This window comes from Aulonocara stuartgranti (assembly GCF_965226115.1).
Source record: "Aulonocara stuartgranti genome assembly, chromosome: 3".
NCBI lineage: Eukaryota > Metazoa > Chordata > Actinopteri > Cichliformes > Cichlidae > Aulonocara > Aulonocara stuartgranti.
Window position 1 is genome coordinate 35,987,453 of NC_138941.1, and position 9,881 is coordinate 35,997,333.

At 52.1% G+C, this 9,881-nt stretch overlaps 1 protein-coding gene across 1 annotated transcript; it reads right to left on the reverse strand.

The window, feature by feature from the left end:
• Positions 1-502: 502 nt before the first annotated feature.
• LOC309702157 (uncharacterized protein) lies at positions 503-5,689 on the reverse strand. The gene is made up of 4 exons (XM_082526599.1): positions 2,680-5,689; positions 1,850-1,914; positions 1,611-1,759; positions 503-1,517 (listed from the first exon to the last, which is right to left on the reverse strand). Exons 1-4 carry the CDS (start codon positions 5,602-5,604, stop codon positions 1,300-1,302), a joined length of 3,357 nt encoding a protein of 1,118 aa, XP_082382725.1. The 5' UTR covers positions 5,605-5,689; the 3' UTR covers positions 503-1,299.
• Positions 5,690-9,881: the final 4,192 nt, after the last annotated feature.

Sequence of the window (9,881 nt, forward strand, 5' to 3'; positions counted from 1 at the left end):
GCACTATACACAGTGCAGGTAGAGCACCGCTTTCCCCTCCTGAGATGCCTGACGGTTTGCCAGAATCTCTTCGAGGCAGTCCGAAAGTCTTGTCCCTTTTGCCAGTCTTGGCAGCCGGGGATCAGTCCGCCAGGGCCTCCGCTCCTGGCCGCCACCCGGCACACAATGCACCCGACCCCTATGGCGCCTCCTGCAGGTGGTGGGCCTGCGGGAGGATGGGCCCATGTCTCCTCTTCGGGCAGTCCCCATGGACTAAGGCCCGGCCACCAGACGCTCGCCCTCGGGTACCCTCCCCAGGCCTGGCTCCAGGGCGAGGCCGCGGTAACCCTATCCCGGGCAGGGTAAACTGTTCCCTCGATGTTCTCTTCATAAGGGTCTTCTGAATCGCTCTTTGCCTGGTCCCTCACCCTGGTCCTGGGTGAGGGATCTAAATTGTATACCTTTAGGTTATTTCAACCTTATCTTTACCTACTCAAACAGCAAAACATCACAGGAGACAGTGTAAATTTCTTATACATTCTATATTCTGGTTATTGTGACTTTCTTACAGAAAATGTGAAAATTAAAATACACTTCACAGAATAAAAATATAAATATATATCTTTTTATAAACATACAATTCATATAAATAAGAAAAGTGCCAGTGCTTTTTAGTTGGGGGGGGGACCACACGTAGACCCACTCTTTACACTTTATTATAAATTTTTTGTGATATATATACTGTGTATGCTCTATATGAAGGGAAACCTGAGACCTTTAATTTACAAGCATTTAAAAAGTATAAGAAGAGCTGTTGCAGATAATTTTGTTACAAAGTCAAGAAGTTGTTTCTATATATATTTAATGTTTAGTCTTTTTCTATATAAAAGAGGAACAGTTAACAGACATGTAGGTAGAGACACACTTAAAAGCAAGAGGGTCTTTGTAGGGTCTTTACCCTAACTTAACAATTTAAAGCACCTCGAGGTGACTTTTAGTGTGGTTTGGTGCCATATAAATAAACTTGAATTTAATTAAACTGAGCAGCATAAACTTCTAAGCCTCTAAGATAAAGCACCCATTTTGTTTTATCTTTTGCCTTTGTGTTGTTAGTTCAATTTTTCTATTCATGATTCAATTAACCGCATGCATAAAAGAAGTCTGTGTCATTCTTTTCACTACAGCGCCATTCCCACCAAGAAATATTTTCATATTGAAAAAAATAGCAATTCTACTCGTTCCGATGTGTCCAATAAATAAAGAGCTGCAGTGAAAGAGATCATCTGCTGCTTGTCTTTCAAATGAAAACCAGCACAGATGCTATTGCTGGCTTAATAGAAGCCATAACAGCAGCACCAGGGGGAAAACAGTGCTGGAATTAATCTTGTGGCATACTCCACTTGAAGCTGTAGTTGCAGTAGATGTAGTAGTTGTTGCAGTAGTTGTAGATGTTGTTACAATAGTTTTAGTAGTTGATGTAGTAGTTGTTGCACTAGGTGTAGTTGTTGGAACAACAGTTGTAGTAGTTGATGCAGCAGCTGTGGTAGAAAAAATGTACAAAACATTTTTAACCAAGTCACTCTAAAACATTTGAGACTTTTTGATCAAACATAACGGCTATGATTACTCACCTGTGTCATTGACAAGGATGGAATCCCTTTCAATGTCAAAGCCTGTAACGTTTGAGGCTGTACTGTTCAAAACATTTCTAATCTCAGCTTTGTTTGGAACAGATGTGTTTACAAACCGAAGTTCCATCGTGTTGATGACTGATCCTTGCCTGTAAATGCAGAGACAAAAATTATAGATTGGAATATTTAGGGCTTTAGGTGAGTGCTCTTAACATTATATGTCAAAATACTGAAATCACCTGAAGCTCACAACATTCAAGAAGACAAAAGAAGAAGGGAACGCCAATCTGTAAGGAGGTTCAATCTGCAGACACAAAGGAGAATTTTCTTAAAATTCAAGCTCAAAACCATCCTGCTCCAGGGATAACTCACTAACTAAAAAAACTGGGTAAAACTGGGAAAACTTTCACAGATTTTAAATTGATGCAGTTTAATTACTTTATGCAATTTTATCATAAGTATATTATCCATCTTCTAGTGAGAGAAATGTAGTGCTTTTTGTCTTGAATATGTCCTGTAAAGTCAGGTTCAATGTATGAGTTGGAGATGAGAAAGACAGTAGACAAGTGAAAGAAAGAGAGTCTTTATCTGTATTTGTTAAAGTGAAAAGGTTTGTTCAAATATGAAGTGAGAACCAACATCTTAAGAGCTTGTCTCCTTTGAGAGAAAAATAAACATCCAGCAATAATACTGACGTAAAGTGCTTTGCCACAAGTACAAAAGACTGCAGATCAATAGCTCAAAAGCACATGTGTAAATCTTGGGACAAAGTGTTCCAAAGTTTTTAACAGTGAAAGTAAATCTCCATAAGTTGATTCTGTTCATCTGGACGTAGCGTTTTGGATGACTGATGAAACGTTTCTGCCACAAAACGCTTCATCCAGATGAAGAGAATCAACCTTTGGCGATTTACTTACCTGGATGATTGAGCATGCATCAAAGTGCAAGCAAAGATTCTATAGTTGACTTATTCCTGCTGTAATTCAGTGAAATTCTGAGCATTTAGTACTTTAATAGCTGTTCTTTAGACACACCGTTCATGCTACTTTCCACAAAGTAAAACACTTACCTGTGCCTTTATGGATGCAGCTCGCGTTTTAAAAGCTTCAGATAATGAATTCAACAAGTCTGTTGTAAAATTGCTTTGAATGGATCTGAATTCAACAAATATGGGGGTGGTGAAGGTCGGGGCTGAGGTGGAGGTCGGGGCTGAGGTGGTGGTGGAAGCCGTAGTTGTGGCTGGGGCTGTGGTGGTGGTGGTTGAAGCCGTCGTTCTTGTGGTGGTGGCAGCTGTGATTGTAGTAGCAGCTGTGGTGGTGGTGGCAGCCGTTGCTATTGTGGTCGCTGGGGCTGTGTTGGTAGTGGCTGTCGTCATTGTAGTGGCTGGGGACGTGGTGGTGGTGGCAGCCGTCGTTGTTGTAGTGACTGGGGATGTGGTGGTGGTGGCTGATGTGGTGGTGGTAGCAACCGTCGTTGTTGTTGTGGCTGCTGTGGTGGTCGTGGTGGCAGCTGTCGTTGTTGTACTGGCTGTGGATGTGGAGGTGGTGGCTGCCGTCAGTTTTGTTGTGGTTGGGGATGTGGTGGTGGTGGTGGTGGCTGCTGTGGTGGTGGTGGCAGCCGTTGTTGTAGTGGCTGGGCAGCCACCAACACAGATGATTGTGGTGGCTGCTGTGGTGGTGGCAACCGTCGTCGTTGTTGCGGCTGCTGTTGTTGTTGTAGTTGCTGGGGCTGTGATGGTGGTGGCAGCCGTTGTTGTTGTAGTGGTTGGAGCTGTGGTGGTGGTGGCGGCCATCGTTGTTGTAGTGGCTGGGACGGCTGTGGTGGTGGCAGCCGTCGTTGTTGTAGTTGCTGGGGTGGTGGTGGTGGTGACAGCCGTCGTTGTTGTAGTGTCTGGGGATGTGGTGGTTGTTGCTGCCGTCGTTGTTGTAGTGGCTGGGGCTGTGGTGGTTGTGGCTGCCATTGTTGTTGAAGTGGCCTGGGTTTTGGTGGTAGTTGCTTCCGTCGTTGTTGTAGTGTCTGGGGCTGTGGTGGCTGTGGCTGCTGTGGTGGTTGCTGCAGCCGTCGTTGTTGTAGTGTCTGGGGCTGTGGTGGTTGTGGCTGCAGTGGTGGTGGTGGCAGCCGTTGTTGTTGTAGTGGCTGGGGCTTCTTTGGTGGTGGTTGTGGCATCCGTCGCTGTTGTAGTGGGTGGGGCTGTGGTGGTTGTGTCATCCGTCGTTGTTGTAGTTTCTGGGGCTGTGGTGGTAGTGGCTGCCGTCTTTGTTGTAGTGGCTGGGGCTGTGGTGGTTGTGGCTGCAGTGGTGGTGGTTGCAGCCATCGCTGTTGTAGTGGGTGGGGCTGTGGTGGTTGTGTCATCCGTCATTGTTGTAGTTTCTGGGGCTGTGGTGATAGTGGCTGCAGTGGTGGTAGTTGCTTCCGTCGTTGTTGTAGTGTCTGGGGCTGTGGTGGCTGTGGCTGCTGTGGTGGTGGCTGCAGCCGTCGTTGTTGTAGTGTCTGGGGCTGTGGTGGTTGTGGCTGCAGTGGTGGTTGTGGCATCCGTCGCTGTTGTAGTGGGTGGGGCTGTGGTGGTGGTGGCTGTTATTGTTGTTGTTTTTTCTGGGGCTGTGGTGGTAGTGGCTGCAGTGGTGGTGGTGGCAGCCATCGTTGTTGTAGTGTCTGGGGCTGTGGTGGTTGTGGCTACCGTCTTTGTTGTAGTGTCTGGGGCTGTGGTGGTAGTGGCTGCAGTGGTGGTGGTGGCAGCCATCGTTGTTGTAGTGTCTGGGGCTGTGGTGGTTGTGGCTACCGTCTTTGTTGTAGTGTCTGGGGCTGTGGTGGTTGTGGCTGCAGTGGTGGCAGCCATTGTTGTTGTAGTGTCTGGGGCTGTGGTGGTTGTGGCAGCCATTGTTGTTTTAGTGTCTGGGGCTGTGGTGGTAGTTGCTTCCGTCGTTGTTGTAGTATCTGTGGCTGTGGTGGTTGTGGCTGCAGTGGTGGTGGTGGCAGCCGTCGTTGGTGTAGTGTCTGGGGCTGTGGTGGTTGTGGCTGCTGTGGTGGTGGTGGCAGCCGTCGTTGTTGTAGTGTCTGGGGCTGTGGTGGTTGTGGCTGCAGTGGTGCTGGTGGCAGCCGTCGTTGTTGTAGTGGCTGGGGCTTCTTTGGTGGTGGTTGTGGCTGCCGTCGCTGCTGTAGTGGGTGGGGCTGTGGTGGTTGTGGCTGTTATTGTTGTTGTAGTTTCTGGGGCTGTGGTGGTTGTGGCTGTAGTTGTGGTGGTGGCAGCCATCATTGTTGTTAGGTCTGGGGCTGTGGTGGTTGTGGCATCCGTCGCTGTTGTAGTGGCTGGGGCTGTGGTGGTTGTGGCTGCAGTGGTGGTGGTTGCAGCCATCGTTGTTGTAGTGTCTGGGGCTGTGGTGGTGGTGGCATCCGTCGCTGTTGTAGTGGCTGGGGCTGTGGTGGTTGTGGCTGCAGTGGTTGTGGTGGCAGCCATCGTTGTTGTAGTGTCTGCGGCTGTGGTGGTAGTGGCTGCAGTGGTCGTGGTGGCAGCCATCGTTGTTGTAGTGTCTGGGCCTGTGGTGGTTGTGGATGCAGTGGTGGCAGCCATTGTTGTTGTAGTGTCTGGGGCTGTGGTGGTTGTGGCTGCCATCGTTGTAGTGGCTGGGGCTGTGGTGGTAGTTGCTTCCGTCGTTGTTGTAGTGTCTGGGCCTGTGGTGGTTGTGGATGCAGTGGTGGCAGCCATTGTTGTTGTAGTGTCTGGGGCTGTGGTGGTTGTGGCTGCCATCGTTGTAGTGGCTGGGGCTGTGGTGGTTGTGGCTGCCGTCGTTGTTGTAGTGGCTGAGTTTGTGGTGGTTGAGGCTGCTGTGGTGGTGGTGGCAGCCGTTGTTGTTGTAGTGTCTGGGGCTGTGGTGGTTGTGGCTGCAGTGGTGGTGGTGGCAGCTGTCGTTGTTGTAGTGGCTGGGGCTTCTTTGGTGGTGGTTGTGGCATCCGTCGCTGTTGTAGTGGGTGGGGCTGCGGTGGTTGTGGCATCCATCGTTGTTGTAGTGTCTGGGGCTGTGGTGGTTGTGGCTGCAGTGGTGGTTGTGGCATCCGTCGCTGTTGTAGTGGGTGGGCCTGTGGTGGTTGTGGCTGCAGTGGTGGTGGTGGTGGCAGCCATTGTTGTTGTAGTGTCTGGGGCTGTGGTGGTTGTGGCTGCCGTTGTTGTAATGGGTGGGGCTGTGGTGGTTGTGGCATCCGTCGCTGTTGTAGTGGGTGGGGCTGTGGTGGTTGTGGCTGCAGTTGTGGTGGTGGCAGCCATCGTTGTTGTAGTGGCTGGGGCTGTGGTGGTTGTGGCATCCGTCGCTGTTGTAGTGGGTGGGGCTGTGGTGGTTGTGGCTGCCACCGTTGTTGTAGTTTCTGGGGCTGTGGTGGTAGTGGTGGCAGTGGTGGTGGTGGCTGCCATCATTGTTGTAGTTTCTTGGCCTGTGGTGGTTGTGGCTGCAGTGGTGGTGGTGGCAGCTGTTGTTGTTGTAGTGGCTGGGGCTTCTTTGGTGGTGGTTGTGGCATCCGTCGCTGTTGTAGTGGGTGGGGCTGCGGTGGTTGTGGCATCCGTCGTTGTTGTAGTGTCTGGGGCTGTGGTGGTAGTGGTTGCAGTGGTGGTGGTGGCAGCCATCGTTGTTGTAGTGCCTGGGGCTGTGGTGGTTGTGGCTGCAGTGGTGGTTGTGGCATCCGTCGCTGTTGTAGTGGGTGGGCCTGTGGTGGTTGTGGCTGCAGTGGTGGTGGTGGCAGCCATTGTTGTTGTAGTGTCTGGGGCTGTGGTGGTTGTGGCTGCAGTTGTGGTGGTGGAAGCCATCGTTGTTGTAGTGGCTGGGGCTGTGGTGGTTGTGGCATCCGTCGCTGTTGTAGTGGGTGGGGCTGTGGTGGTTGTGGCTGCCACCGTTGTTGTAGTTTCTGGGGCTGTGGTGGTAGTGGTGGCAGTGGTGGTGGTGGCTGCCATCATTGTTGTAGTTTCTTGGCCTGTGGTGGTTGTGGCTGCAGTGGTGGTCGTGTCAGCCATTGTTGTTGTAATGTCTGGGGCTGTGGTGGTAGTGGCTGCAGTGGTCGTGGTGGCAGCCATCGTTGTTGTAGTGTCTGGGCCTGTGGTGGTTGTGGATGCAGTGGTGGCAGCCATTGTTGTTGTAGTGTCTGGGGCTGTGGTGGTTGTGGCAGCCATCGTTGTAGTGGCTGGGGCTGTGGTGGTAGTTGCTTCCGTCGTTGTTGTAGTGTCTGGGGCTGTGGTGGTTGTGGCCGCTGTGGTGGTGGTGGCAGCCGTCGTTGTTGTAGTGTCTGGGGCTGTGGTGGTTGTGGCTGCCGTCGTTGTTGTAGTGGCTGAGTTTGTGGTGGTTGAGGCTGCTGTGGTGGTGGTGGCAGCCGTTGTTGTTGTAGTGTCTGGGGCTGTGGTGGTTGTGGCTGCAGTGGTGGTGGTGGCAGCTGTCGTTGTTGTAGTGGCTGGGGCTTCTTTGGTGGTGGTTGTGGCATCCGTCGCTGTTGTAGTGGGTGGGGCTGCGGTGGTTGTGGCATCCATCGTTGTTGTAGTGTCTGGGGCTGTGGTGGTTGTGGCTGCAGTGGTGGTTGTGGCATCCGTCGCTGTTGTAGTGGGTGGGCCTGTGGTGGTTGTGGCTGCAGTGGTGGTGGTGGCAGCCATTGTTGTTGTAGTGTCTGGGGCTGTGGTGGTTGTGGCTGCCGTTGTTGTAATGGGTGGGGCTGTGGTGGTTGTGGCATCCGTCGCTGTTGTAGTGGGTGGGGCTGTGGTGGTTGTGGCTGCAGTTGTGGTGGTGGCAGCCATCGTTGTTGTAGTGGCTGGGGCTGTGGTGGTTGTGGCATCCGTCGCTGTTGTAGTGGGTGGGGCTGTGGTGGTTGTGGCTGCCACCGTTGTTGTAGTTTCTGGGGCTGTGGTGGTAGTGGTGGCAGTGGTGGTGGTGGCTGCCATCATTGTTGTAGTTTCTTGGCCTGTGGTGGTTGTGGCTGCAGTGGTGGTGGTGGCAGCTGTTGTTGTTGTAGTGGCTGGGGCTTCTTTGGTGGTGGTTGTGGCATCCGTCGCTGTTGTAGTGGGTGGGGCTGCGGTGGTTGTGGCATCCGTCGTTGTTGTAGTGTCTGGGGCTGTGGTGGTAGTGGTTGCAGTGGTGGTGGTGGCAGCCATCGTTGTTGTAGTGCCTGGGGCTGTGGTGGTTGTGGCTGCAGTGGTGGTTGTGGCATCCGTCGCTGTTGTAGTGGGTGGGCCTGTGGTGGTTGTGGCTGCAGTGGTGGTGGTGGCAGCCATTGTTGTTGTAGTGTCTGGGGCTGTGGTGGTTGTGGCTGCAGTTGTGGTGGTGGCAGCCATCGTTGTTGTAGTGGCTGGGGCTGTGGTGGTTGTGGCATCCGTCGCTGTTGTAGTGGGTGGGGCTGTGGTGGTTGTGGCTGCCACCGTTGTTGTAGTTTTTGGGGCTGTGGTGGTAGTGGTGGCAGTGGTGGTGGTGGCTGCCATCATTGTTGTAGTTTCTTGGCCTGTGGTGGTTGTGGCTGCAGTGGTGGTCGTGTCAGCCGTTGTTGTTGTAATGTCTGGGGCTGTGGTGGTTGTGGCTGCAGTGGTGGTTGTGGCATCTGTCGCTGTTGTAGTGGGTGGGGCTGTGGTGGTTGTGGCTGCCATAGTTGTTGTAGTTTCAGGGGCTGTGGTGGTAGTGGTTGCAGTGGTGGTGGTGGCAGCCATCGTTGTTGTAGTGTCTGGGGCTGTGGTGGTTGTGGCTGCAGTGGTGGTGGTGGCAGCCATCGTTGTTGTAGTGGCTGGGGCTGTGGTGGTTGTAGCATCCGTCGTTGTTGTAGTGGGTGGGGCTGTGGTGGTTGTGGCTGCCATTGTTGTTGTAGTTTCTTGGGCTTTGGTGGTAGTGGCTGCAGTGGTGGTGGCAGCCATCGTTGTTGTAGTTTCCGGGGCTGTGGTGGTTGTGGCTGCAGTGGTGGTTGTGGCATCCGTTGCTGTTGTAGTGGGTGGGGCTGTGGTGGTAGTGGCTGCAGTGGTGGTTGTGGCATCCGTTGCTGTTGTAGTGGGTGGGGCTGTGGTGGTAGTGGCTGCAGTGGTGGTGGTGGCAGCCATCGTTGTTGTAGTGCCTGGGGCTGTGGTCGTTGTGGCTGCAGTGGTTGTTGTGGCATCTGTCGCTGTTGTAGTGGGTGGGGCTGTGGTGGTTGTGGCTGCCATTGTTGTTGTAGTTTCAGGGGCTGTGGTGGTAGTGGTTGCAGTGGTGGTGGTGGCAGCCATCGTTGTTGTAGTGTCTGGGGCTGTGGTGGTTGTGGCTGCAGTGGTGGTGGTGGCAGCCATCGTTGTTGTAGTGTCTGGGGCTGTGGTGGTTGTGGCATCCGTCGTTGTTGTAGTGGCTGGGGCTGTGTTGGTTGTGGCTGCAGTGGTGGTGGTGGTACCCATCGTTGTTGTAGTGGCTGGGGCTGTGGTGGTTGTGGCGTCCGTCGCTGTTGTAGTGGGTGGGGCTGTGGTGGTTGTTGCTGCCATTGTTGTTGTAGTTTCTGGGGCTTTGGTGGTAGTGGCTGCAGTGGTGGTGGTGGCAGCCATCGTTGTTGTAGTGGGTGGGGCTGTGGTGGTTGTGGCTGCAGTGGTGGTTGTGGCTGCAGTGGTGGTTGTGGCATCCGTCGCTGTTGTAGTGTCTGGGGCTTTGGTGGTTGTGGCTGCCATCGTTGTTGTAGTTTCTGGGGCTGTGGTGGTGGTGGCTGCAGTGGTGGTGGTGGTGGCAGCCATCGTTGTTGTAGTGTCTGGGGCTGTGGTGGTTGTGGCTGCAGTGGTGGTGGTGGCAGCCATCGTTGTTGTAGTGTCTGGGGCTGTGGTGGTTGTGGCATCCATCGCTGTGGCTGGGCCTGTGGTTGTAGTGACGGCATTTACATGTAGTCATACAAATGTAAATTAACCTATTCTGAGTCACCATTCCTAAATCAGTCCGTAATATGTTTATGTCTTCCCAATTCAAATATCATGTCATGAATTCATTGCAACAGTTTACACAAGAAGTTTTAGTAATTCTTGTGTTTCATATAAACTGCCCACTCAAGTAATCTATGATACCCTGTAGAGCTAAATAATTTTTACAGTAGAACCAAGACTGCTGCTAAAGATGAGTGAATGCTGACCCAAAGCCAGCAGCCACACCCTGTCCTTCAACACGTAACAACAGCAGCCATGCGCACTCATGCTACAGCCTTCATATTTTCCTCCCATGTTTTTTCAGTAGAATTACTGTGGTAATTGTTTTGAAGTCTCTTTGTGTTGCTTTTTATTTTGTTTTATCATATTGGTTTTGTGTTTATACATAAATGATA